Source organism: Rhinopithecus roxellana, chromosome 4 (genome assembly GCF_007565055.1).
Source record: "Rhinopithecus roxellana isolate Shanxi Qingling chromosome 4, ASM756505v1, whole genome shotgun sequence".
In the NCBI taxonomy this organism is placed as follows: Eukaryota; Metazoa; Chordata; class Mammalia; order Primates; family Cercopithecidae; genus Rhinopithecus; species Rhinopithecus roxellana.
In genome coordinates, this window is record NC_044552.1 from 114,228,939 (window position 1) to 114,254,114 (window position 25,176).

A 25,176-nucleotide genomic window follows, 5' to 3' on the forward strand; every position below is an offset into this window, starting at 1 on the left:
AAAGAGGTGGGATCGTTTGTCGTGATGTGGGGCGGCGGTAAGCTGGGCTCCTCGGGGGGTTGGTTTTTAAGAGTGCTGGGGCCTGGAGGCCCTAATACAAAAGCTGCACGTCCTTTAATTTCCTCGGCGGGTGAGTGTGTGCCGAGGGCCCTCGCATGCAGTCCGTTGCGCGGGCTCGCAGCTCTGCGCATGCGCTGGGGGTGGGGCGGTGGGTTGTAGCTGGAGCTCACGAGGGGTCAGCGCGAAACCTGAGGCTTGGCCCTGGTCCCAGCTCTCTCCATTGCAAACCTGGCATAGTTCCCTTGGCGGACGCCGGGGTAAAGAACTCAGTACCAGTGGTCCTGTCTGGAAAAGCGCAGGCCGCGGGTCTCTAGTGGCTGAGCTCCTTGCCCCAGGAGCCGGAGACCCACTCTGCGTGTGCTGCCGTCTTGAAGGTCATGCATCTTTCCTTTGTCGGGGCAGGAGTAACTCGCGCCTCGTAGTTGTGCATAGCTTTGTATCTGTGTTTTGTTTTCACAAAGCTTGCTGTTATTTCAGAAAGAATTTAAGGCAGCTGTACTACTTCTTGATTAATAGGTTAATTCAACAGACTGTATTTGCAAATGAAATCAAGAAAATAACGCACTGCTCGGTGCTTGTAGACAGTCTGATTTTCGAACTCAGTTTTAAGTAGAAACTTAAGCTCATCTTTTACATGGAACTCTTAACAAATACTGTATGCCAGACACTGTTATGAGCACTGGGAATTTATAAATGAATGACACCGCAAGGATCTCTTTAAAAATGTTAGGATAGACCTAAGATCAGGATATAATGAACAAAAAAATGGGGAATCTAACCGCCCATTAATAAAGGTTATTAGTTGGTACTATCATACAGTGGAAAAATAGTACAGCCAATAAAAATGATTTAAATCTATTTGTATCCACATGGAAAAATAATAAGATATAGTGTTAAGAAAGTAAAGTTTCATTGTTTCCTGGAAGAAGCCAAAAACAAAAAAAAAGTTACAAATCAGTATGTATAATGAACTTGGAGTTATAGGTGGCGATATATAGAGAAATTTTGCAGTGATTGCCTGTGGTAGAGTAGGTGATTTTCTATCGTTTTATCCTTATATACTTATCTTTTAATGAACTTTTTTAAAGTAAACGTATGTGTCTTTTATAATCAAAAATTTAGAAAAGATACAGTAAACGTAGTTCCAGTTTTTGAGGGGTGAACATAGAGGGAGCCTCTAATCCATAATTGGGATCAAGGAAACTTCTTGAATGGGATATTTAGCGAAATCTTGAAGGAAGTGGTCAGTTTTAGAAGCAGTTGGCCAAGGCAGGCAACTCACTTGAGGTCAGGTGTTCGAGACCAGCCTGGCCAACATGGCGAAACTCCATCTCTACTAAAAATACAAAATTAGCCGGGTGTGGCAGTGGGCGCCTGTGATTCCAGCTACTCGGGAGGCTGAGGCAGGAGAATCGCTTGAACCTGGGAGGCAGAGGTTGCAGTAAGCCAAGATCATGCTATTGCACTCCAGCCTGAGCAACAGAGTGAGACCCTGTCTCAAAAGAAAAAAAAGAGCAGTTGGAAAGGGGAAAGGACCAGCTTGAGAATCTGTGAGAAAGTTTGTGAGAAACTGCAAAGGGTTCCTTGAAAAGTAAAATTTGTAGGTGGAGGGCAGGAGGTAAAGGCAGGGGGTGGCAAGGGATGAGGCAAGAGGCCTTTTTGTCCATGACACATTCATGAAAGGCCACATACACCTCCTGAGGTAGACTATCCTGCAGACAGTGGAAATTACTGAAGAAGCAACATGAGCAGATTTATGTTTAGGAAATAACACTTGGCAGCTGTCTATATAGCTGTCTTCACAGCTGTCTACATAGAGAGTGGGATGGAAGCAGGCAAGCCTAGGCCCAGGGAGACCGAGTAATCCAGACAATAAATTATTATTGCTGGAAATAAAGTATTGGCAGGGTAAAAATCTGTTACCTGTTTTATTCACCATCAGCATGGTGCCTGGTGGATGCTGAATAAATGACTTTTCAATAAATAAAATGAAAAAAACCTTTTCCCATTCCTTTAAAATCTCAAATAACAGGATGATCACAGATTCAAGGTAGAGAAGGAATTGGTAGCATTCTGTTTAAATACAAACTCAATTACTCTCTTTCAGTTGTGGTAAGATGGTAGAGTTGTTTTTATTTTTACTTTTTAGATTAATTAATTATTTTTTTGAGACAAGGTCTTGCTCTGTACCCCAGGCTAGAGTGCAGTGGCATGACCACAGTTCATGGCAGCCTTGGCCTCCCTGGCTCAATCGGTCCTCCCACCTCAGCCTCCCAAGTAGCTGGAACTACAGGCAGGCACCACAATGCACGGCTAATTTTTATATTTTTAGTAGAGAAGGTGTTTCAGCACATTGTCTAGGCTGGCCTTGAATTCCCGGGCTCAAGCAGTCCACCCACCTTGGTCTCCCAATGTGTTTGGATTACCGGCATTGAGCCACTGCATCTGGTCTAAGGTGGTTTTTAAACCTCTTGAGAATGGTAGCAATACTGATAACTTAGGGATTCATTTTCCAGAAATAGAGGAGGTAAGAGAGAGATCAGGGGTTGTCTGTCCGTAGAAGGCAGATATTGTTAAAATTTCTAAGGCTTAGTTTCATAATAGTAATACCTTATATGTCCTTATCTATGTATCACAGTTTATATAGTTAAACTTTATTCTTTAATAATATTTCATCTATCGACCTAAAGTCATACAGCAGATGATATTTGAACTGGGTCTTAAAAGGTAGTCCAGATAGAGTTGGTGGAAAAGGAAATAAAATGAACAAAAGCCAGGCCAAGCACCTTTAATCCCAGCACTTTGGGAGGCCGAGGCAGGTGGATCGCTTGAGCTGAGGAGTTTGAAACCACCCCGGGCAGCATAGCAAAACCCTGTCTCTACAAAAAAAAAAAAAAAAACACAAAATTTAGCTGGGCATGGTGGTGTGCTCCTGTGGACCTCACTACTGGATAGGCTGAGGTAGGAGGATTACTTGAGCCCGGGAGGTAGAGGCTACAGTGAGTCATGAACCCACCACTGCACTCCAGCCTGGGCAACACAGCTGGACCCTGTTTCATAAGTAAATAAATAAATAAATAAAATGAGCAAAAGCCTAGACACATGAACTTTATTAAAAAAGAACATTGTAATGGATTTGGGATGGACTGTGAAGGGCTGATTAAAAAATAAAACCAAATAAATATAAACTCAGGAGAGAAGCGTGCAAAGACTACAAAAAGACAAAATGTGAAATATAAATGACCATTAAACATAAGAAAAGATGCTTAACCTCACTCATGATAGATTGAAACTGCATTAGCTGGGCATGGGGGCCCAAGTTTATAGTCCCAGATACTCGGGAGGCTGAGGTGGGAGGATCGCTTGGGCGACGTTGGCGGAGGTTGTAGTGAGCAGAGGTTGTGCCACTGCACTCCAGCCCAGGTGACAGAGTGAGACCCTGTCTCAAAAACAAAAACAAACTAATTAAAACTACACTAAGATATCATTTTCATGTATTTGATTAGCAAACATAAAAATGTTTAACATAGGCTGGGTGCTGTGGCTCAGGCCTGTAGTCCCAGCACTTTGGGAGCCAAGACGGGTAGATCACAAGGTCAGGAGATCGAGACCATCCTGGCTAACACAGTGAAACCCCATCTCTACTAAAAATACAAAAAATTAGCCGGGCGTGGTGGCGGGTGCATGTAGTCCTAGCTACTCAGGAGGCTGAGGCAGGAGAATAGCGTGAACCCGGGAGGTGGAGCTTGCAGTGAGCCAAGATCACGCCCCTGCACTCCAGCCTGGGCGACAGAGCGAGACTCTGTCTCCAAAAAAAAAAAAAAAAAGGTTAACACATTGTATGGGTGACAGTGTGGGAAAACCAACACGAGACACTCTCATATATTACCCAAAGGATGATAAATTGGTTCAACATCTATTTAGTGGCAATTACAGATTTACAAATGCACATACCCTTTGACATCATTCTTGAGATTTTACCTACAGGGACTCTGAAACACATATGAAATGAAAAAAACCTATGTCATTTAATCTCTAGTTGTTGTTGTTATTTTGAGACGGAGTCTCACTCTTTTGCCCAGGCTGGAATGCAGTGGCGTGAGCTCGCCCACTGCAATTTCCACCTCCCAGGTTCAAGTGATTCTTGTGCCCCAGGCTCCTGAGTAACTGGGACTACAGGTGCACACCCGGCCCTAATCTCATAGTGTTGATAATTACCCAAATGCCCATTATTAGGGAACTCCTTAAATAATATAGCCACACAATGAATTAGCACATAGCCTTTTAAAAAACATGAAATAATTTCCAAGATATGTTGGTAGGTGAGGAAAAACATTCAGAAGAATGAGTGTATTATGCTGCATTTTATATAAAATGAGAGAAACTGATACTTTAAAATGACTGTATATGTATAAAATGCCTCTGGAATCTTACATACAAATCTAGTAAGATTGGTTGTTTGTAGGGAGATAAACTAGATGGCTACAGTCAGGAGTAGGAGAGATACTTTGTACTGTACCCTTTTGTACTTTCTGATTTTTTAAATTTTTGATTTTGAAATAATTTCAGACACAAGAAATGGCAAAAATAGCACAGAGAGGCTGGGTGCAGTGGCTCATGCCTGTAATCCCAACACTTTGGGAGGCCAAGGCAGACGGATCACTTGAAGTCAGGAGTTTGAGATCAGGCTGGCCAACATGGTGAAAGCCTGTCTCTACTAAAAATACAGAAAGTTAGCCAGGCATGGTGGCGTGTGCGCCTGTAGTCCCAGTTACTTGGGAGGCTGAGGTGGGAGAATCACTTGAAACTGGAAGGCGGAGATTGCAAGTGAGCTGAGATCATGTTTCTTCAGTCCCATTTGGGCGACAGAGTGAGACCCTGTTCCCCGAAAAAACAAAACAAAACAAGAACCCCAAACACACAGAGAGAATTTCCATATACTATTCACCCAGTTCCTTGGTGATACCATCCATAGCACATTGTTGAAGCCAGGAAATCAACTTTAGTATAATTGACTCCACTACAGACCTTATTTGGTTTATGCCACCAGTACATGCACTCATTGTGGGAGAGAGCGAGGATGTGTGTGTGTGTGTGTGCGTTTATAGGTAAGTTTTTTGTTTATTTACTTACTTAGTTTTTGAGACGGAGTTTCGCTCTTGTCACCCATACTAGAGTGTAATGGTGCGATCTCGGCTCACTGCAACCTCTGCCTCCTGGGTTCAAGCAATTCTCCTGCCTCAGCCCCCTAAGTAGCTCATATTACAGGTGCCCACCACCACGCCTGGCTAATTTTTTTATTTTTAGTAGAGACGGGGTTTCACCATGTTGGCCAGACTAGTCTCAACCTCCTTACCTCAAGTGATCCACCTGCCTCAGCCTCCCAGAGTGCTGGGATTACAGGCGTGAGCCACCGCACCTGGCCTATTTTGCCTTTCCATATCAATTTTAAAGTCAGTATGTCTGTGTCTACCAAAAAAAAAAAAAAAAGGCTATTGAGATTTTGATAGGAATTATATTAAATGTATAGGTCAGTTTGGGGAAAACTGATGTTTTTACTATGTTGAATTTTCCAATATGTCTCACGTTTATTCTTTGATTTATTTCATCAGTGTTGTGTAATTTTAAGCATATAGATTCTGTACGTGTTTTTGTTTGATTTATGCAACAATGAAAATTTTTTTGGAATGATTTAAAGTGATAAGGCATTTTACATTTTGAATTTTGCCTTCCACTTGTTCACTGTTAATATATAGAAACAAGACTGACTTTTTTGTGTTACCTTTGTCATCTTTGACCTTTCTTTTTTTTTTTTTTTTTTTTTTTTGAGATGGAATTTCGCTCTTCTTGCCCAGGCTGGAGTGCAATGGCACGACCTCTACTCACTACAACCTCTGCCTCCTGGGTTCAAGCAGTTGTCCTGCCTCAACCTCCCGAGTAGCTGGGATTACAGGAATGCACCACTATACCCGGCTCATTTGGTATTTTTAGTAGAGACAGGGTTTCTCCATGTTGGTCAGGCTGGTCTCGAACTCCCAACCTCAGGTGATCCGCCCAGCTCAGCCTCCCAAAGTGCTGGGATTACAGGTGTGAGCCACCGCGCCCAGCCTTTAATCTTTGACCTTTCTGAATTCACTTATTAGTTCCAGGAGCCTTTTAAAGATTTCTTAGGATTTTCTATATAGACAATAGGGACAGTTTAATTTCTTCCTTAACATTCTATATACCTTTTATTTCCTTTTCTTGCCTCATTGCACTGAATAAGACTTTCAGTACTATGTTGAGTAAGAGTTGTGAGAATGGATGTGTTTACCTTGTTTCTGATTTTAGGGGGAAAGGGCTTAGTCTTTCACCATTAAGTACTACGTGAGCTATAGGTTTTTATAGCTGTTTTGTAAAATAATTTCCCTTTCATTCTTAGTTTGCCAAAAGTTTTTAATCATAATGGATATGGATTTTGTTAAATACTTTGTATCAATCAACATGATTATGTTTGGTATTTGTTTTGTTTTGGTTTTTGGTTTTCGCTTGTTTGTTTTTTGAGACAGTATTGCTCTGTCTCCCAGGCTGGAGTGCAGTGGTGCAATCATGGTTCACTGCAGCCTCTGCCTCCCAGGCTCAAACAGTCTTCCCATCTCAATCTCCTCAGTAGCAAGGACCATGGATGCACACCACTATACCTGGCTAATTTTTAAAGTTTTTCTGTAGAGATAGGGTCTCACTATGTTGCCCAGACTTGTCTCGAACTCCTGGGCTCAAACAATCTTGACTCTTCAGCCTCCCAAAGTGCTGGAACTACAGGTGTGAGCTACCCCGCCTGGTGTGTTACTCTTTTTTTGTTGTTGTTAATATGGTCAATTATATTAACTGAGTTTTTTTTTTTTTTTTTTTTTTTTTTTTTTGAGGTGGAGTCTTGCTCTGTCACCCAGGCTGGAGTGCAGTGGCCAGATCTCAGCTCACTGCAAGCTCCGCCTCCCGGGTTCCCGCCATTCTCCTGCCTCAGCCTCCCAAGTAGCTGGGACTACAGGCGCCCGCCACCTCGCCCGGCTAGTTTTTTGTATTTTTAGTAGAGACGGGGTTTCACTGTGTTCGCCAGGATGGTCTCGATCTCCTGACCTTGTGATCCACCCGTCTCGGCCTCCCAAAGTGCTGGGATTACAGGCTTGAGCCACCTCGCCCGGCCATATTAACTGAGTTTTTAAATGTTGAACTAGTGTTGCATACCTGGAATAAATGTCACGTGGTTGTGCTATATTGTTCTATTTATATGTTGCTGAATTATACTGTGCTAATATTTGCTAAGAATTTTTGTGTCTGTTCCTGAGACGCATTGGTCTGTAGTCTTTGCTGTACTCTTTGATTTTTGTATCAGAGTAATGTTAGCTTCATAAAATGGCCTGGGAAGTATTCCTTACCCTTCTATTTTCTTAAGAGATTAAGTAGAATTGGTTGTTATCTCTTTAAGTGTTTAGTAGAATTCACCAGCGAAGCCATCCAAGACTGGAGATTTGTTTTTCAGGTTTCTAACTATGAATCCAATTTCTTTAGTAGTTATCAGTTATCCAGGCTCTCTATTTTATCCTATATGAATTTTGGTAGTTTGTGGTTTTTATGGAATTAGTATATTTTGTCTAAATTGTAGAACTTCTGAGTGTAAAGTTATTTGTAGTATTCTCTTGTCAACCTTTTAATGTCTATGAGGTCTATAGTAATATCCTTTCTTTATTTCTTGATATTGGTGATTTACATCTTTTCTTTGTCAGCCTTGCTGGAGGCTTATGAATTTTATTGATTTTTGCAGTTAATTAATTTCAGATTTGATGTATTTTCTATGGCTTTGTTTTGTTTTCAGTGTCATTGATTTTCTTATTTATTTATTTGTTTGTTTGTTTGTTTTTTGAGGCAGAGTCTCACTCTGTCACCCAGGCTGGAGTGCAGAGGCACTATCTCGGCTCACTGGAACCTCTGCCTCCCAGGTTCAAGCGATTCTTGTGCCTCAGCCTCCAGAGTCACTGGGATTACAGGCATGTGCCACCATGCCTGGCTAATTTTTGTATTTTTAGCAGAGATAGGCTTTCATCATGTTGACCAGCCTGGTCTCGAACTCCTGACCTCAAGTGATCCACTTGCCATGGCCTCCCAAATCTCTGGGTTTATAGATGTGAGCCCCCTCATCTGGCTGATTTCTATTTTTATCATTTTCTGATTTCCGCTTTCTTGCTTGTTTATTTTGCTCTCCTTTTTCTAGTTCTTGAGGTGGAAACTTAGATTGTTGATTAGAGGCCTTCTTACTTTTCTTTTTTCTTTTCTTTTCTTTTCTTTTCTTTTTTTTTTGTTTGTTTGAGACAGAGTCTTACTCCATTACCCAGGTTGGAGTGCAGTGGCGCAATCTTGGCTCACTGCAACCTCCGTCTCCCAGGTTCAAGCAATTCTTCTGTCTCAGCCTCCCAGGTAGCTGGGACTACAGGTGTGTACCACCATCCCCAGCTAAGTTTTGTATTTTTAGTAGAGACAGGGTTTTACTATGTTAGCGAGACTGGTCTTGAACTCCTGACCTCCTGTGATCTGCTTGCCTCGGCCTACCAAAGTGCCCAAAGTGCTGGGATTACAGGTGTGAGCCACCATGCCTGGCCCTTTCTTCCTTTTCAATACTCTTATTTTAGTGATATAAATTGCCCTCTCAGTACTCCTTTAGTTATATCCACCAATTTTTATATGTAGTATATTTATTTTCATTTACTTCAATTTTTAAAATATCCCTGAGACTTGTCTTTGACTTATGGATTGTTTAGAAGTATGTTGTTTAATTTCCAAGTGTTTTGCTTTTTACTATTATTTTTCTATTATTTATTTGATCCTGTTACAGTCAAAAATATAGTTTCTGTGATTTCACTTAAAGTTGTGAAGATTTGTTTTGTGTCCCAGGACATAGTCTATCTTTATGAATGTTCCGTGCATGCTTGAAATAACGTGTATCTTGTTGTTTGGGGGAAGTGTTTTACACATTTTAAGTAGATTGTATTGAATAATGGTCTTGTTCAGTTCTTCTTTATCCCTGCTGGTTTTCTATCCAGTGTTTCTATCAATTACTGAGAGAGGAGTGTTGAAGTCTCCATCTTTTAATTGTGGATTTGTTTGTTTCTCATTTCATTTCTATGAGTCTTTATGTGTTTTGAAATTCTGTTGTTTGTGGTATACACAGTTTTTTCAAGACAGAGTCTTGCTCCATTGCCCAGGCTGGAATATAGTGGCTCAATCTCAGCTCACTGCAGCCTCTGCCTCCTGGGTTCCTGTGATTCTCCTGCCTCAGCCTCCCGCATAGCTGGGATTACAGGCACACGCCACCACGCCTGGCTAATTTTTGTATTTTTGGTAGAGATGGTGTTTCACCATGTTGACCAGGCTGGTCTTGAACTCATGACGTCAGATGATCTGCTTGCCTCAGCCTCCCAAAGCGCTGGGATTACAAGCATGAGCCACTGCGCCTTGCTGGTGCATACAGTATTGCTTTTTCTTCTTGGTGGATTATCCCTTTTATTGTGATGTAATGCCCCTCTTTGTTTCTGGTACTTTCTTTGCTCTAAAGTCTACTTTGTCTGAACGTTTATTGAACAACTGAGTGTTCTGCAACACAGCTACTGGCTCATAAAGCAGCCCCTGTGTAAGTTGAGCATATAGACTGGGTGAATGTTTATTTTAGGTTATATATACACACACTTTTTTTTTTCCTCTGTAAAGGGTGTTGAGCATATGTAAAAATTCATTTCATGTAGCTAATATGGAATTGACAGAATTTGAACTAATTTTGACAAATAATTTCAGAATTAATATTATCCTAGTTTAAAACATAACATTTTATATTTGAATATCATTCCTGTCATTTTATGTACATAATGTAGATGTAAAAACTAATGGCATGAAAAACTTTATAAACATGCATTACTTGTTTTGGCTAATAATTTTAGAAATGTCTGGGTTAAAGTTAGATACCAGAATGTAAGATCTTTATTTTACTTTTTAGGTAAAATCTTAAGTAAAAAACAAACAAAAACCCTTTATTTATCAATTGTAATATAACATAGCATTACCATATAAAATAAAATTTTGTCCAGGCCCGGTGAATCCCAGCACTTTGGGAGGCTGAGGCAGGAGTATCCCTTGAGCCCAGGAGTTTCAGACCAGCCTGAGCAACATAGGGAGACCCCATCTCAACAATGACAATAACAACGAAAATTAGCTGGGCATGGTGGCATGTGCCTGTAGTCCCCACTACTTGGGAAGCTGAGGTGGGAGGATTGCTTGAGCCCGGGAGGTAGAAGCTGCGGTAAGCCGTGATTATGCCATTACACTCCAACCTGGGTGGCAGAGCAAGACTCTAAAACAAAATAAAATAAAATCTTCAATTACATGCGTATGAGGGATTCTTACTGTGCAATGCTTTTCTCTAGATATTTAATTTTTTTTTTTTTTTTTTTTTCAGTTTATGTGAAGAACCAGCTCAGTTGGATGCTACAGATTAAACCAGGGGTTTTCAATGAATACAGAACCATGTGGTTCAAATCCTACAGGATGACCTTTTCCTATCTGAACAGAATAAAGAGTTTCAGGTGAGTTTATTATTACCGTGGCAAATATTCACGTAATTATTTGCAATAGGTTTTTAGTATTTAATAAACCCAGTCAGTATGTAATAGTTCATGTGGTTTGATTAAAGTAGCTTATGTTTATTTAAGTAGTCTCAACTAATTTATTTTCTAATAATTTTTAAATTTGGGGAGTTTCAAACCCACAGAAACGGTAATAGAATAATATAGTGTACAGACAATAAATAACCTTCATTCAAATTCAGAGATAGCTTTTGTTTTCAATATAAGACTATTACTTAGAGAAGAATTTTTATTTCCTTATAATGTCCTTATGACAAGACACAAACAATGCAGTGCTTAAAATCATAAATATTACTTATAATACCTAATACAATATTTTAAAATTTTTAGAAATCATAAATGATTTGGGTGTTGCATAAATATGATAAGGTGGCTAAGGTAGTAAAATTAGAATGAAAGTAATATCTTTCTACATTTGTATTTCATAAGCCAACTTTTAACCTTGTGAAAATATTGCATAGCATTAATACTTGAACTCTGTTTGTTTGTTTGTTTTTGAGGCGGAGTTTCACTCCTATTGCCCAGGCTGGAGTACAATGGTGCGATCTCAGCTCACTGCAACCTCCGCCTCCCGGCTTCAAGCGATTCTCCTGCCTCAGCCTCCCGAGTCAATGGGATTACAGGCACCTGCCACCACGGCCAGCTAATTTTTTTTTTTTTGAAACAGAGTCTCGCTCTTGTTGCCCAGGCTGGAGTGCAATGGCACGATCTTGGCTCACTGCAACCTCCGCCTTCCGGGTTCAAGCAGTTCTCCTGCCTCAGCCTCCCGAGTAGCTGGGATTACAGGCATGCGCCACCACACCCGGCTAATTTCGTATTTTTAGTAGAGAAGGAGTTTCACCATGTTGGCTAGGCTGGTCTTGAACTCCTGATCTCAAGTGATCCACCCGCCTCGGCCTCCCAAAGTGCTGGGATTACAGGCATGAGCCACCGCACCCAGCCTTGAACTCTGTTTTCTAAGTGCTTGTTCCTCCTTCTTGTAAATGAGCCCCTTTGAGATTGGGTTTATATGAAATCATTCTTAGTCAAATGAGCAATCACCTACTGTTATCTATTGTAAATTATTCCTTGATTACTGAGGCTTTGCATGAAGCATGGACAAGGGGGCTAATATTCCTAAGATAATATTGAAGAGGAATGACATTTGAATCTCAAAAGAAAAAAAAGTAATGAATATAGAATATGCTCTCGTTATGTGGCTAAAAAAAAATAATAAAAATGTGAATGGCATTACTTTTTCTAAGTTAACATCCTTATTATCTTTTACCCGAGCAGCCCTTTGAAGGATTTTTCTATACTATATACTACTACATGGAAGTCAGTGTAGTGTCTAATCCCTCTTTATTCCTGTTTGATCCCATTTAATTAAATAAAATTTTAGGCAAATTATATACTTTTCTGGGCTTTTTCCTTCAGATTATTCATTTACCAAGTGCTTCCTGAGCACCATGTTCCAGGAACTGTACTAGTCACTAAGAATAAAATGGTAAGGAAGACAGTCCATGCCTTGCCTTCATAGTGCTTGTGGTCTAGTGGAAGACAGACATGATCGATCAGATAATCACACAGCCCCACGAAGAAGTACAAAGTGGTATAGGAGTTAAAATAGGGGGATAGGGGGATGAGGGGAACATGACCCAGTTTTGAGGATGAGGGAAGATTTTTTTTTTTTTTTTTTTTTTTTTGGTACAGAGTCTTGCTCTTTCACCCAGGCTGGAGTGTAGTGGCGTGATCTCAGCTCACTGTAGCCTCCACCTCCCTGGTTCAAGCAATTCTCATGCCTCAGCCTCCCAAGTAGCTGAGATTACAGGCACCTGCCACCACACCTGGCTAATTTTTGTATTTTTAGTAGAGACAGGGTTTCACCATGTTTGCCAGGCTGATCTGGAACTCCTGACCTCAGGTGATCCACCTGCCTCAGCCTCCCAAAATGCTGGGATTACAGATGTGAGCCACCATGTGCAGCAGATCAGGGAAGATTCTTAGATAACATTTAATTGAAACTAAGATCTGAAGGATGAGAAGGAATTAATTAGGTGTTTGGGAGAGGAAAGGAAGGAGGTGGGAAGAATGTTCCAGGCAGAGGGAACAACTAACCTATGTGAAGTGCCTGAGGAAAGAGCGTGCATGACCAGTCCAAAGAACTGAAAAAGGACCCATGTGGCTGGAATGGGAAGGATGAGGAGAATAGAAGGAAGTGAGTTGGGAAACGGTGGAAACTGAGCACGAAATAATTCAGAGCTTTGTAAACTATGCTAAGGAATTTTGGTCTTTTTTCTAATGGCACTGGGAAGATATGGAAGCATTTTATTCAGGAAAATAACAATCAGATTTGTATTTTGGAATAATCACTCTAGATGCATCATGGAGAACAGATTGAAAAGGGATGAGGTAGGAAGCAGCTACCAGTTAGAAGGCTAGGACAATAGTTCAGGCAAGAGATGATGGGTGCTTGGGTTAGAATTGTGGCAGTAGAAATGGAGCAGAGAAGATGGAGTTACCTGTGTTCAAATCCCGGCCCCACCATTTACTTAATCTCTCTGAGCCTCCCTTTTCTTTTTCTTTTTTTTTTTTTTTGTTTTTTTTTTTTTGAGACGGGGTCTTGCTCTTTCGCCCGGGGCTGGAGTGCAGTGGCCGGATCTCAGCTCACTGCAAGCTCCGCCTCCCGGGTTCACGCCATTCTCCTGCCTCAGCCTCAGCCTCCGGAGTAGCTGGGACTACAGGCGCCCGCCACCTCGCCCGGCTAGTTTTTTTTGTATTTTTAGTAGAGACGGGGTTTCACCGTGTTAGCCAGCATGGTCTCGATCTCCTGACCTCGTGATCCGCCCGTCTCGGCCTCCCAAAGTGCTGGGATTACAGGCTTGAGCCACCGCGCCCGGCCTGAGCCTCCCTTTTCTTATCTGTAAAATAGAGATAATAATAGTACCCACCTTGCAGAGTTGTTGGAAGGATTACGTGAGGTAATATATGTGGAACTCTTAAACGATACCTGGAATTTAGTAAGTGCTCAATAAATGGTAGCATTTATTTATTTATTTATTTATTTATTTATTTAGAGACAGAGTCTCGCTCTGTTGCCCAGGTTGGAGTGCAGTGGCGCAGTCTCGGCTTGCTGCAACCTCCACCTCCCGGATTCAAGCGATTCTTCTGCCTCAGCCTCCTGGGTAGCTGGGATTAGAGGTACACACCACAATGCCCAGCTAATTTTTGTATGTTTAGTAGAGATGGGTTTCACCATGTTGGTCAGGCTGGTCTCAGACTCCTGACCTCTTGATCTGCCCCTTTCGGCCTCCCAAAGTGCTGGGATTACAGACGTGAGCCACCACGCCCAACCAGCTATTATTATTATTGTTGTTGTTATTATTATTAGATATAACCCAGAAGGCTAAGTTTTATAAAGTTCTGTTTTGAATTGAAACTTACTTGGAAAGTAATTTTGTTTCATCTGTGACTATATATATTTATAAGCAGTGTGATTATAAGAAAACTTGGTTTTAAAGCATCAATATTGAGCAATATACAGATTTAGAATATAATAAATTATAAATAAGACTATCCTTCTACATGATATATCCCATGTTAAACATTTCTTCAGAACAGCAGTATTTGCCTGGTTCTTCGTTTTCACCTCTTAGGTACCCTTGGACGAGACTGTACAGTACTTCCCAAACCACTGTCGACAGCGGTGAGGTAAAAACCTTCTTGGCCCTGGCTCACAAATGGTGGGATGAGCAAGGAGTATATGCACCTCTTCATTCCATGAATGACCTGAGGGTGCCATTTATTAGGTAACATTCCAGAAACTCTAAGTCTTTTTAAATGGAACTTTTAAAGAATTCATATTTCACATTCCTTTTTCTCTTAGTTTATACCTAGTTAAAAATGCTGCACATTACGTTTGCTTTGGAAATTAGGGAGATTCTTTTCAATTACCACTGTTTGAAACCATTAATTTTTAATAATATCATGCAAGGTCTAGGCTGCTTTCATAGCTTAATTTGAAGCCTATTTGTACATTATCAAGTTAATTACAATTAAGTTCTTATAAAAGCAAACTAGGGTCTTATGGCATCAAGGCCATTTTATTTTATTTTATTATTTTCTTTTATTTATTTATTTATTTATTTAATTTTAAGATGGAGTCTCGCTTTTGTCACCCAGGCAGGAGTGCAATGTCATGATCTTGGCTCACTGCAACCTCCACCTTCTGGGTTCTAGCGATTCTCCTGCCTCAGCCTCCTGAGTAGCTGGGATTACAGGCATCTGCTACCATGCCCAGCTAATTTTTGTATTTTTTGTAGAGACAGGGTTTCACTATGTTGGCCAGGCTGATCTCAAGCTCCTGACCTCAGGTGATCCACCCGCCTCAGCCTTCCAAAGTGCTAGGATTACAGGCATGAGCCACTGTGCCTGGCCCAAGGCCATTTTATAACTACAGACCTACAGTGGCGAAACTGACTTAGGCAGTTCTGGTAAAGTTTGATTCAACAATTTTTTTTGAGAACTTACCTCATACAGAGCTCAGGGACTAGACTGTAAAAGACTCTAAGATGAATGAAACATAATCTGTGTGCTTTGGGAACTTATAGGTTGCTGTGGGAGTTAAGAAAAGGCAAGAGTTCATCAGGGCTTACATTTAAGAAATTGTTCATTTGTTCTTCTGTCCATTTATGTATTCATCAAACAATTTTGGGCAAAGCACTGTAGCAGACACAGAATATCTGACTCAGACTTTGCCCTCAAGGAACTTCCTGGTTGGTTTTTGTTGGTTCATCCAGAATCAATGTAGCAAAAAGAGAAACATTGGCATCCTTTAATACCACTGACTTTGTGGATCACTGCAATAAATCGTAAAGCAAAGAAAAACAGAAATGTCATTCTTGTAAGCTAGAACACTGGTTCTCAAGTGTAGGCCCTGGACAGTGACATTAGTTCCCCTAGGAACTCATTAGAAATGCAAATTATCAGGTGTCATCAGGGACCTGCTGCTCTGGGAAGCGGTCAGCACTCCATTTTAAGCAAACTTTTTATATGATTCTGATGTATACCAAGTTTGAGAATTACTCTATTCAAACTGCTGAGACACCTTTAACTAGACATCACACATAATAACCCAGGGCAGTGCAAGCTATGGTTAAAAGTTTAGATTTTATTTTGAGCATAATTAGAACCCATCAGAGGAAAGTGGTATGATCTAAATTATGATGTAAAGGAGTCATTTTAGCTGCTATTTAAAGAATGGAACGGACTTCATTTGAAATGGGTCTTTTCCGTATAACTTTCCAGAATGATCTACTTAACCACTATCCATGTTATTCTTAGAATTCAATTAATTTTAATGGTAATAGAAGATATCTTAAGATATCCTCATTATGAATAATATTTATTTTAATATAAGTATAATTAAAATTTATGCATAATCCTCTATATATATGTTTAGTTTACAATACTGTTAGGTGTATATATACTTGTGTGTATATGTGTGTATACATATGTTTGTATAGGTAAAGTATTACTGTGATTATCTTAGAAGTAAGTTTACTTGATTTAGATGCCGGTTTACATGGTCATACATGAAAACACCACTCATTGAGAAGATTAAAAGACATTTTATTTCAAAGGGAATATAGACAAATTCTGAAAATATAGGTCTCCCATCTGCTTTTTCTAAGCTTTGTAAAATAACCTATTTGCTGCTGACATGAAATGGGTCTAGCAAGTATTGACAGCAAAGTCAAAGCATGTGTCATGATATCTCAAGCAATTGAAATTAGGTTAATCTAGATTATTTCAAAAATTTTTCCTTATATTATTACTAAAACAATAATTAAGTCATAATTACTACTAGATTATTTCAGACCTTTAAGCCTCCTGCTTTTTATTATTGAAAATGTTTTGTAAATTAAATGTCACTTAATGTTGAAAGATCTGTTTATCAAAAATATAAATAATGTGTTTAAATGGAGGTTAATATTTCCTTGAAACTGCATACATTTGTGACTTTTCATTGATAAAATTAATTATTTATTTTGGTATGTTTTGAATTTTTTAAAAAAGAGACAATCTTCTGAAAACAATTCCTAATCACCAGCCAGGAAAACCTTTGTTTGGGATGAAGATTCTTGACGTTGGCTGTGGTGGTGGGCTGTTAACTGAAGTAAGTGATAGCTTTCCTGCCATTTTTAACTGGGGGGAAAAAATTAAGAAGTAGACTTGTGCCTCATTTATTCTTTCAACAAATAATATTATTCATTAAAAAAAGAAATGCATGTTGGGAGGCTGGGGTGGGTGGATCACCTGAGGTCAGGAGTTCGAGACCAGCCTGGCCAACATGGCGAAACCCTGTCTCTACTAAAAATACAAAAATTAGCTGGGCGTGGTAGCCAGCACCTGTAATCCCAGCTAGTCAGGAGGCTGAGGCAGGAGAATCGCTTGAACCCGGGAGGCAGAGGTTGCAGTGAGCTGAGATCACGCCACTGCACTCCAGCCTGGGCAACAAAGAGAGACTCTGTCAAAAAAAAAAATCCATAATGTTGCTTTTAATCTTTTTTTTTTTTTTGAGACAGAGTTTGACTCTTGTTGCCCAGGTTGGAGTGCAATGGCACCATCTCAGCTCACTGCAACCTCCGCCTCCCAGGTTCAAGCGATTCTCCTGCCTCAGCCTCCTGACTAGCTGGGATTACAGGCTCCCGCCACCATGCCCAGCTAATTTTTAGTAGAGACAGGGTTTCACCATGTTGGCCAGGCTGGTCTTGAACTCCTGACCTCAGGTGATCCACCACCTCAGCCTCTCAAACTGCTGGGATTATAGGCATGAGCCACCGTGCCTGGCCAACCTGTGTTTAAAAACTTGGGCATGTCATGGGAAATGACTAAATACAAAAGCTGAGAGAAGAATTAGTTATGAAAAATCATTTCTAGTCAGAAAAAAAACTTTTGAGAAAAGATTGTTCTTTAGAAAATTTGAATATTTCAAAATGATTGCTGTTTTTTCAATGGCTTGTTACATTTATTGCACTTTAAATATGTTAATACTGTACTATATGCAAGCAAATGTATCTAGAGTACATAGACAAAATTTTTTTCACTGTCTTCGAGTCGTTTTTTTTTTTTTAATCTGTTTTTTGTTGTTTTCATTGTTCTTCTTACCTTTAAGTGTTTGATTGTGGAACATTTCAAATGTGTACAAACTAGAGAAAATGTATATGAATTTCCACGTATCCATAAATGATGTCCAGTATTTATCACCTCATGGTTAATCTTGTTTCATTTTTGATAAGCTTTTTATTGCTAACATATGTTCTATTTTCTTCCTGAGGGTAACAGTTTTTTATGCCATTAGCCTCTAGGGCGGCTTGGGGCTTCAGTTATTGGAATCGATCCTGTGGATGAGAACATTAAAACAGCACAGTGCCATAAATCATTTGATCCAGTCCTGGATAAGAGAATAGAGTACAGAGTGTGTTCCCTGGAAGAGATTGTGGAAGAGACTGCAGAAACATTTGATGCTGTGGTAGCTTCTGAAGTTGTAGAACATGTGATTGATCTAGAAACATTTTTACAGTGCTGCTGTCAAGTGTTAAAAGTAAGGCTTATGGAGTTTACATCTTGGTTTCTTCTTCTGAATGTGTGTATATGTATCTATAGCAATAAAATGGTCCATAATGCATTAGCAGTCCAGCAGGCAAGGTACAGTAGAGAAGAAACCAGGAAGCCTGGATAAGGGGACAGCATCTCTGCTGTAGATTTCTTCTACCCCTCGGTTTTCCCTTACTGCCAGGGTCTTCCTGTGTCCTGTTAGTATATTGGATGTCCAGGGATCTTGAAAAATGTTGGTGCTGGTTGGATATAGTGGCTTACGCCTATGATCCCAGCACTTTGGGAGGCCAAGGTGGGCAGATCACTTGAGGCCAGGAGTTCCAGATTAGCCTGGGTAACATGGTGAAACCCCGTCTCTACTAAAAATAGAAAAAGTTAGCTGGACGTGTTGGTGCACACCTATAATCCCAGATACTTAGGAGGCTGAGGCACAAGAATCGCTTGAACCCAGGAGGTGGAGGTTGCAGTAAGACGAAATTGTGTCACTGCACTCCAGCCTGGGCAGCAGAGTGAGACCCTGTCTCCAAAAAAAAAAAAAGAAAAGAAAAATATTGGTGCTGAACACTGGAAAACCATACACTTATAGCAGTATTTTTCCATTGGTGTAGTCGGGGTTAAATACTTAATAGATATTGAATGACAATTATAAGACATTGATTTGAGGCCGGGCATAGTGGCTCACACCTGTAATCCCAGCACTCTGGGAGGCGGAGGCGGGTGAATCACCTGAGGTCGGGAGTTCAAGACCAGTCTGACCAACATGGAGAAACCCTGTGTCTACTAAAAATACAAAATTAGCTGGGTGTAATGGCGCATGCCTGTAATCCCAGCTTCTCGGGAGGCTGAGGCAGGAGAATCACTTGAACCTGGGAGGCAGAGGTTGCAGTGAGCTGAGATTGTGCCTAGGCAGCAAGAGTGAAACTCTGTCTCAAAAAAGAAAGAAAGAAAGAAAGAAATTGATTTGGATGAATACTTAAAAATCAATAAAAATAATTATTATCATAAGTTTAAATAACATAAGTAATTCTGTACGGGGTAAATGCATAATAGTTTACAGCTTATAAAAGAATATTTCATAAATATGATCTCACTTGATCTTACCTACAACTAGGTGAGGAAGGAAAGGCAGGTATTGTTATCATATCCTTTCACCTACGAGGACCCAGGATTTGTGAGAAGTCAGAGGTCACTAGGCATTTAATTGGGGCTTAACGCCAGACCATTTGACTCCAAGTTTGGGTCTCTCCACTACTTACTATGCTTATATAGTATAATTTGCGACAGACTTCGTTCTCTGAATGTGGTTCTAAGTTTTCTTTTTTTTGAAACGGAGTCTCGCTCTGTCGCCCAGGCTGGAGTGCAGTGGCCGGATCTCAGCTCACTGCAAGCTCCGCCTCCCGGGTTTACGCCATTCTCCTGCCTCAGCCTCCCAAGTAGCTGGGACTACAGGCAGCGGCCACCACGCCCAGCTAGTTTTTTGTATTTTTTTAATAGAGACGGGGTTTCACCGTGTTAGCCAGGATGGTCTCGATCTCCTGACCTCGTGATCCGCCCATCTCGGCCTCCCAAAGTGCTGGGATTACAGGCTTGAGCCACTGCGCCCGGCCTAAGTTTTCTTTTAATAAATCCCCCTGAAGTATTATTATTATTACTATACTGACTCTGTTGTTCACATATTTAGGAGGTGACAACCTAAAGTCAAAAGCTAAAAGAATGAAATGCTTAGCTCTTACCGAAATAGAGCTTTTTTTTTAAAAAAAAGTTATTTTTAAGTAATTTTAAATTAATAGCAAAATTACAAAGATAGTACAGTGTGCCTTTCACCTGTCTTCCCCTTAGGTTAACATCTCACATCATAAGGGTAGGAACTAGGATGAGTCAAGTGAGGCACCTGGGGCAGGAAATTGCAGGAGACAGCCCTTCTCAGGTGCTGACCCTCCACTTGCACACCCTGAAAGGGGTTGCTTATTTCAATTCTGTGCCCTAGAAACCTCACTTGCCTCATTATAGTTCTAGCCCTATATATAACCCATGGTACTGTTCTCAAAACTAAGAAATTAACATCAGCATTATACTTATTAACTACACTACAGAGCTTGTTAAATTTTATTTTTTATTTTTTTGCTAATATCAGTTTGCTGTTACAGGATCCAAACCAGATTCCTGCATGTATTTAGTTGTCATTTCTCCTTAGTCTTCTTCAATTTGTGACAGTTTCTTGGTGTTTCCTCTTTTTTCTTGACAAGGTCTTACTGTGTCACCCAGGCTAGAGTGTACTGGCAAGATCACTGCTCACTGCAGCCATTTCCTGGGCTCAAGCCATGCTCCCATCTCAGCCTTCCAAGTAGCTGGGACCACAGGTGCATGACACCATGTCCAGCTAATTTTAATTTTTAATTTTATATTTTACTTTTTTGTAAAGACAGGGTCTCCCTATGTTGCCCAGGCCGGTCTCAAAATCCTGGGCTCAAGGGATCTTGCCACTTCAGCCTCCCAAAGTGCTAGGATTACAGGCATGAGCTACTGTGCCTAGCCCTTGTTTCCTCTTAAGTAGAGTTTTACTAGGCTTATCTCTTATTTTCCAAATAAAACTTCTTAAATGATTGTTAATTCTTGTTTTATATGTCAGTCAGTGTGTATGAATGGAGGTTCTTTGACACATATGAGGGATGCTGGCATTGCAGCGTTTAAAACTAATTTTTGCTTTAATGGAAAGCCTATGTTTTGAAAATGACTGTTGCTTACCACCATTTCCTTAGAGCATGAGTTTGTAGAACACAGATTAGATATTCATAAGTGACTTTTTTTTTTTTTCTTTCAGAGACAGAGTCTTCCTCTGTCACCCAGGCTAGAGGGCAGTGGCACCATCATAGCTCACTATAACTTCAAACTCCTGGACTCAAGTGATCCTCCCGCCTCAGCCTCCCAAATAGCTATGTCTACAGGTGCTCAGCACCATGCCTGACAGTTTTTTTAAATACATTTTTTGTAGAGATGGGGGTCTCGCTATGTTGACCAGGCTTGTCTTGAACTCCTGGTCTCAAGCTATCCTCCTGCCTCAGCACTAGAATTATAGGTATGAGCCACCATGCCTGGCCTATAAGTGATTCTTAAGATATTTTAGAGTCTGAAGTCACAGTGAGCTATGATCATGCCACTAAAGGAAAAAAAAGATATTTTAGAATACTGGAGCTTTACAGAGGAAAGTTAAAATGTGTGATAATATAGTGTAGGATATGTTTGTTTTTAATATAAAGGCATGCTCCAGTATTTCAGGGCCCCCTCTTGTCTTTTTTATTTTTGGCTTAAAGTGGTATCTAAAATATATTATCTCTTTCTCCCAACTCCCCTTTCTTTCTCTCTTTCTTTCTATATGTCTATAGTAATATAATTATTTTGGATGGAATCTTTGGCATTTTTTCCCCATTAGGCTAATGAGAATGTATAAAAGAGAGAGGGGACATTAATATCCTTGCCATTTGTGAGGCAACATAGGAAACACCATAAATACATTTACTATAAAGTGGCAGACCGAGGCCGGGCACAGTGGCTCACACCTGTAATCTCAGCACTTTGGGAGGCCGAGGCAGGTGGATCACGAGGTCAGGAGTTCGGGACCAGCCTGACCAGCCAAGATGATGAAACCCTGTCTCTACTAAAAATACAAACGTTAGCTGGGCGTGGTGACAGCCACCTATAATCCCAGCTACTTGGGAGGCTGAGGCAGGAGAATCACTTGAACCCGGGAGGCGGAGGTGGCAGTAAGCTGATATTGTGCCACTGCGCTCTACCCTTGGCGACAGAGCAAGACTCCGTCTCAAAAATAAAATAAAATAAAATGGCACACTGAATAGTCCTGTAAGTCCTTTGCATTCATCCCAGTGCTTATGTTGTTCTCTTTATATAAATATATATCACTTCAACCTCCACCTCCTGTGTTCAAGTGATTCTCCTGCCTCAGCCTCCTGAGTAGCTAGGAATACAGGCACTTGCCACCATGCCCAGCTTATTTTTATATTTTTAGTAGAGATGGGGGTCTCACCATGTTGGCCAGGCTGGTCTCAAACTCCTGATCTCAAGTGAGCTGCCCGCCTTAGCCTCTCAAAGTGCTGGGAATACAGGTATAAGCCACCATGGCCGGCCACTCTTTATATTTTTTTATAAAAATGAAATAAAAACAAAAAATGTTCAAACCTAATCATTAATGTTTTAGTGAGAGAACACTTAATGGTAGTACTTCCCTGCACAAGATGTATAGCTCTGTGCTGTAACAAACAAGTTAAGACAGGCTCAGCCCTTACAATGAAAACTGTTTTGACATATGTTAGAATGTGAATGTGGACATGTAACAAGGAAGCGCAGCCTGATCTCGTTTTTATTGTAAAGTGTTTGGTATGTACAAAAGAATATATAAATATATATCATAATTATGTATGATCTTGAGAGTTGTAAGCACTGTTGTATATTCTCACTGAGTACATCTAAAATGCCTTTTATAGTGAACTTCCCAAGAGAAGAAAAAATGCTATTTTGCTGAATTGTATTTTATTCATACATATAGATTTTAACGGCACTCAGATTATTTGGAAGAAAGGAGAGAGGGGGAAACTTAGCTTTTACTTAACTGATACACTTAACCTTTTACATTTTACTTCTATATAATTTCATTTCTTTTAGCCCAGTGGTTCTTTATTCATTACTACAATCAACAAAACACAGCTTTCCTATGCCTTGGGAATTGTTTTTTCAGAGCAAATTGCAGGTATTGTACCAAAAGGTACTCATACATGGGAGAAGTTTGTTTCACCTGAAACCCTAGAGAGCATTCTGGAATCAAGTAAGTACTAAGAGAATTTTTTCCAATTTTCCAGGTCTAACTGAACTTTTAATATGCCAGTAATTATTACACACTTAGCCTAGCACTTAATAAAATAGGCCACTATGTTTTTGGATGTTGGTTTTATCTTTTCAACTAGGTCATAAACTCGTTGAAGTTAGGATTAAGTAGTAGATACTACTTCTCTTTTACCTGTCACCCCCTAACCCAAGGCCAAGTGGATAACAGATGATTAATGAATACTTTTTGGCTGTTTAGTCCTCACTTGTTTAAGAAAGAGACACAAATGTCTGTTATTTACACATTCTCGGTCTGCCCTATTGAGCCCTGCTTGTATCAGCTTATCTTACATATTATTTTTCCTGATTCCACCACAGTTACATATATTTTGAACTTCAGTATCACTTTTTTATGTATTTTATATGACTTATAGCATGACTTCATGGTTATTTTGGAGGTTTTTTTTTCATCCTTTTATGGCCTGTAAGCTACTTGAAGGCAAGACTATGTCTCCTTTTTGTACTCTCTAAAATGCCTAGCTGTGCTTTACACAGAGTGAGCTCTCAATTTATGTGATGAATTCCGGTCAAGTAATAGTGCTTGTCAGTTCATTTATTTGGCATTTGGTATTCCTACTGAATACTTAGACTCCTATATTTCTTATGTTTTTTTTTTTTTTCATGTAAGTCTATCAGTAAACTTGATTTTACTTGGAATATTATCAGTACATAGCAATGTAGTAAATTCTAAAGATTTCTGTGAGTAACTTTGTTGAAAATAAAGTAAGGCCACGCGCAGTGGCTCATACCTGTAATCCCAGCATTTTGGGAGGCCGAGGCAGGCAGATTATTTGAGGTCAGGAGTTCGAGACCAGCCTGGCCAATGTGGCAAAACCCTGTCTCTACTAAAAATACGAAAATTAGCCAGGTGTGGTGGCGCATGCCTGTAATCCCAGCTACTTGAGAGTCTGAGGCAGGAGAATCACTTGAAATCAGGAGATGGAGGTTGCAGTGAGTCGAGATTGTACCACTGCACTCCAGTCTGGGCGACAGAGTGAAACTCTGTCTCACAAAAAATAAAAAAAAAAAAAGAAAGAAAATAAAGTAGGAAAAAATGTTTTCAAGATGCGTTATGGGGACAATCTCCTGTTGGCACATATTTTTTAATAACAGCTAACATTTATTGAGTACTTACCAAACTCTAAGCATTGTGCTAGTTTACACACATAGCTCATCTAATTCTAACAGTTCTGTGATACAAGTTCTGTACATGTAAGAAAACTGAGATTTAGAAAGTTAAGTGGCTTGCCCATGGTCACCATATTATAGATACTCAAGCTGTGCTTTGAATCCAGGCAGACTGCTTTGGAGTATGTGTCCTAATTGCGACTTACTGAAGTTCTGCACTCAATTGTGATTAGTGCTTAGTTACAAAATACATTTGCCGATTAAGTTAGGAATCCTTTTTCTTCTTCTTCTTTTCCTATCCATTTAGTGTATTCTCAGCATTTTTAATGCAGAGAGTTGCATGAAACTCTTGGAAATTGGAAGGAAAATATTTATTAAATCTACTCTTTCTGATTTTTTTTTCAGATGGTCTATCAGTTCAAACAGTGGTAGGAATGCTCTATAACCCCTTCTCAGGTTACTGGCATTGGAGTGAAAATACCAGCCTTAACTATGCAACTCATGCTGTGAAATCCGGGGTCCAGGAACACCCAATGTCTGCTGAGTTTGCTTTCAAGGGAGAAACAGAAGAGCTCCAAGCTAATGCCTGCACCAATCCAGCTGTGCATGAAGAGCTGAAGAAATGAATTGCTTCTGAGGACTATAGTAATATGGCTTGGACATCTGATGTTTTCAAATATAAGAAATATATAATTTATCCTTTGAGAGAGAATCATGAAGAAAAGAAGGTCAATAAAAAGGGCTAAAACCTTCATCAAAAGTTTTTGTTATTTCATCTAATAGCTACTTTCAAGGGATTCTATGAATAAAAAGTTTTGTCAAGATA

At 40.1% G+C, this 25,176-nt stretch overlaps 1 protein-coding gene across 2 annotated transcripts; it reads left to right on the forward strand.

The window, feature by feature from the left end:
- On the forward strand, window positions 1-25,176 carry COQ3 (coenzyme Q3, methyltransferase). 2 transcript variants are annotated; one of them, XM_010367682.1, is made up of 7 exons: window positions 1-130; window positions 10,541-10,667; window positions 14,363-14,515; window positions 16,785-16,884; window positions 18,070-18,312; window positions 23,004-23,163; window positions 24,756-25,174. In XM_010367682.1, exons 1-7 carry the CDS (start codon window positions 25-27, stop codon window positions 24,974-24,976), a joined length of 1,110 nt encoding a protein of 369 aa, XP_010365984.1. In that variant the 5' UTR covers window positions 1-24; the 3' UTR covers window positions 24,977-25,174. The 2 variants fall into 2 exon arrangements, with proteins under 2 accessions (XP_010365984.1, XP_010365985.1); XM_010367683.1 differs by having other exon boundaries at window positions 2-37; window positions 24,756-25,176.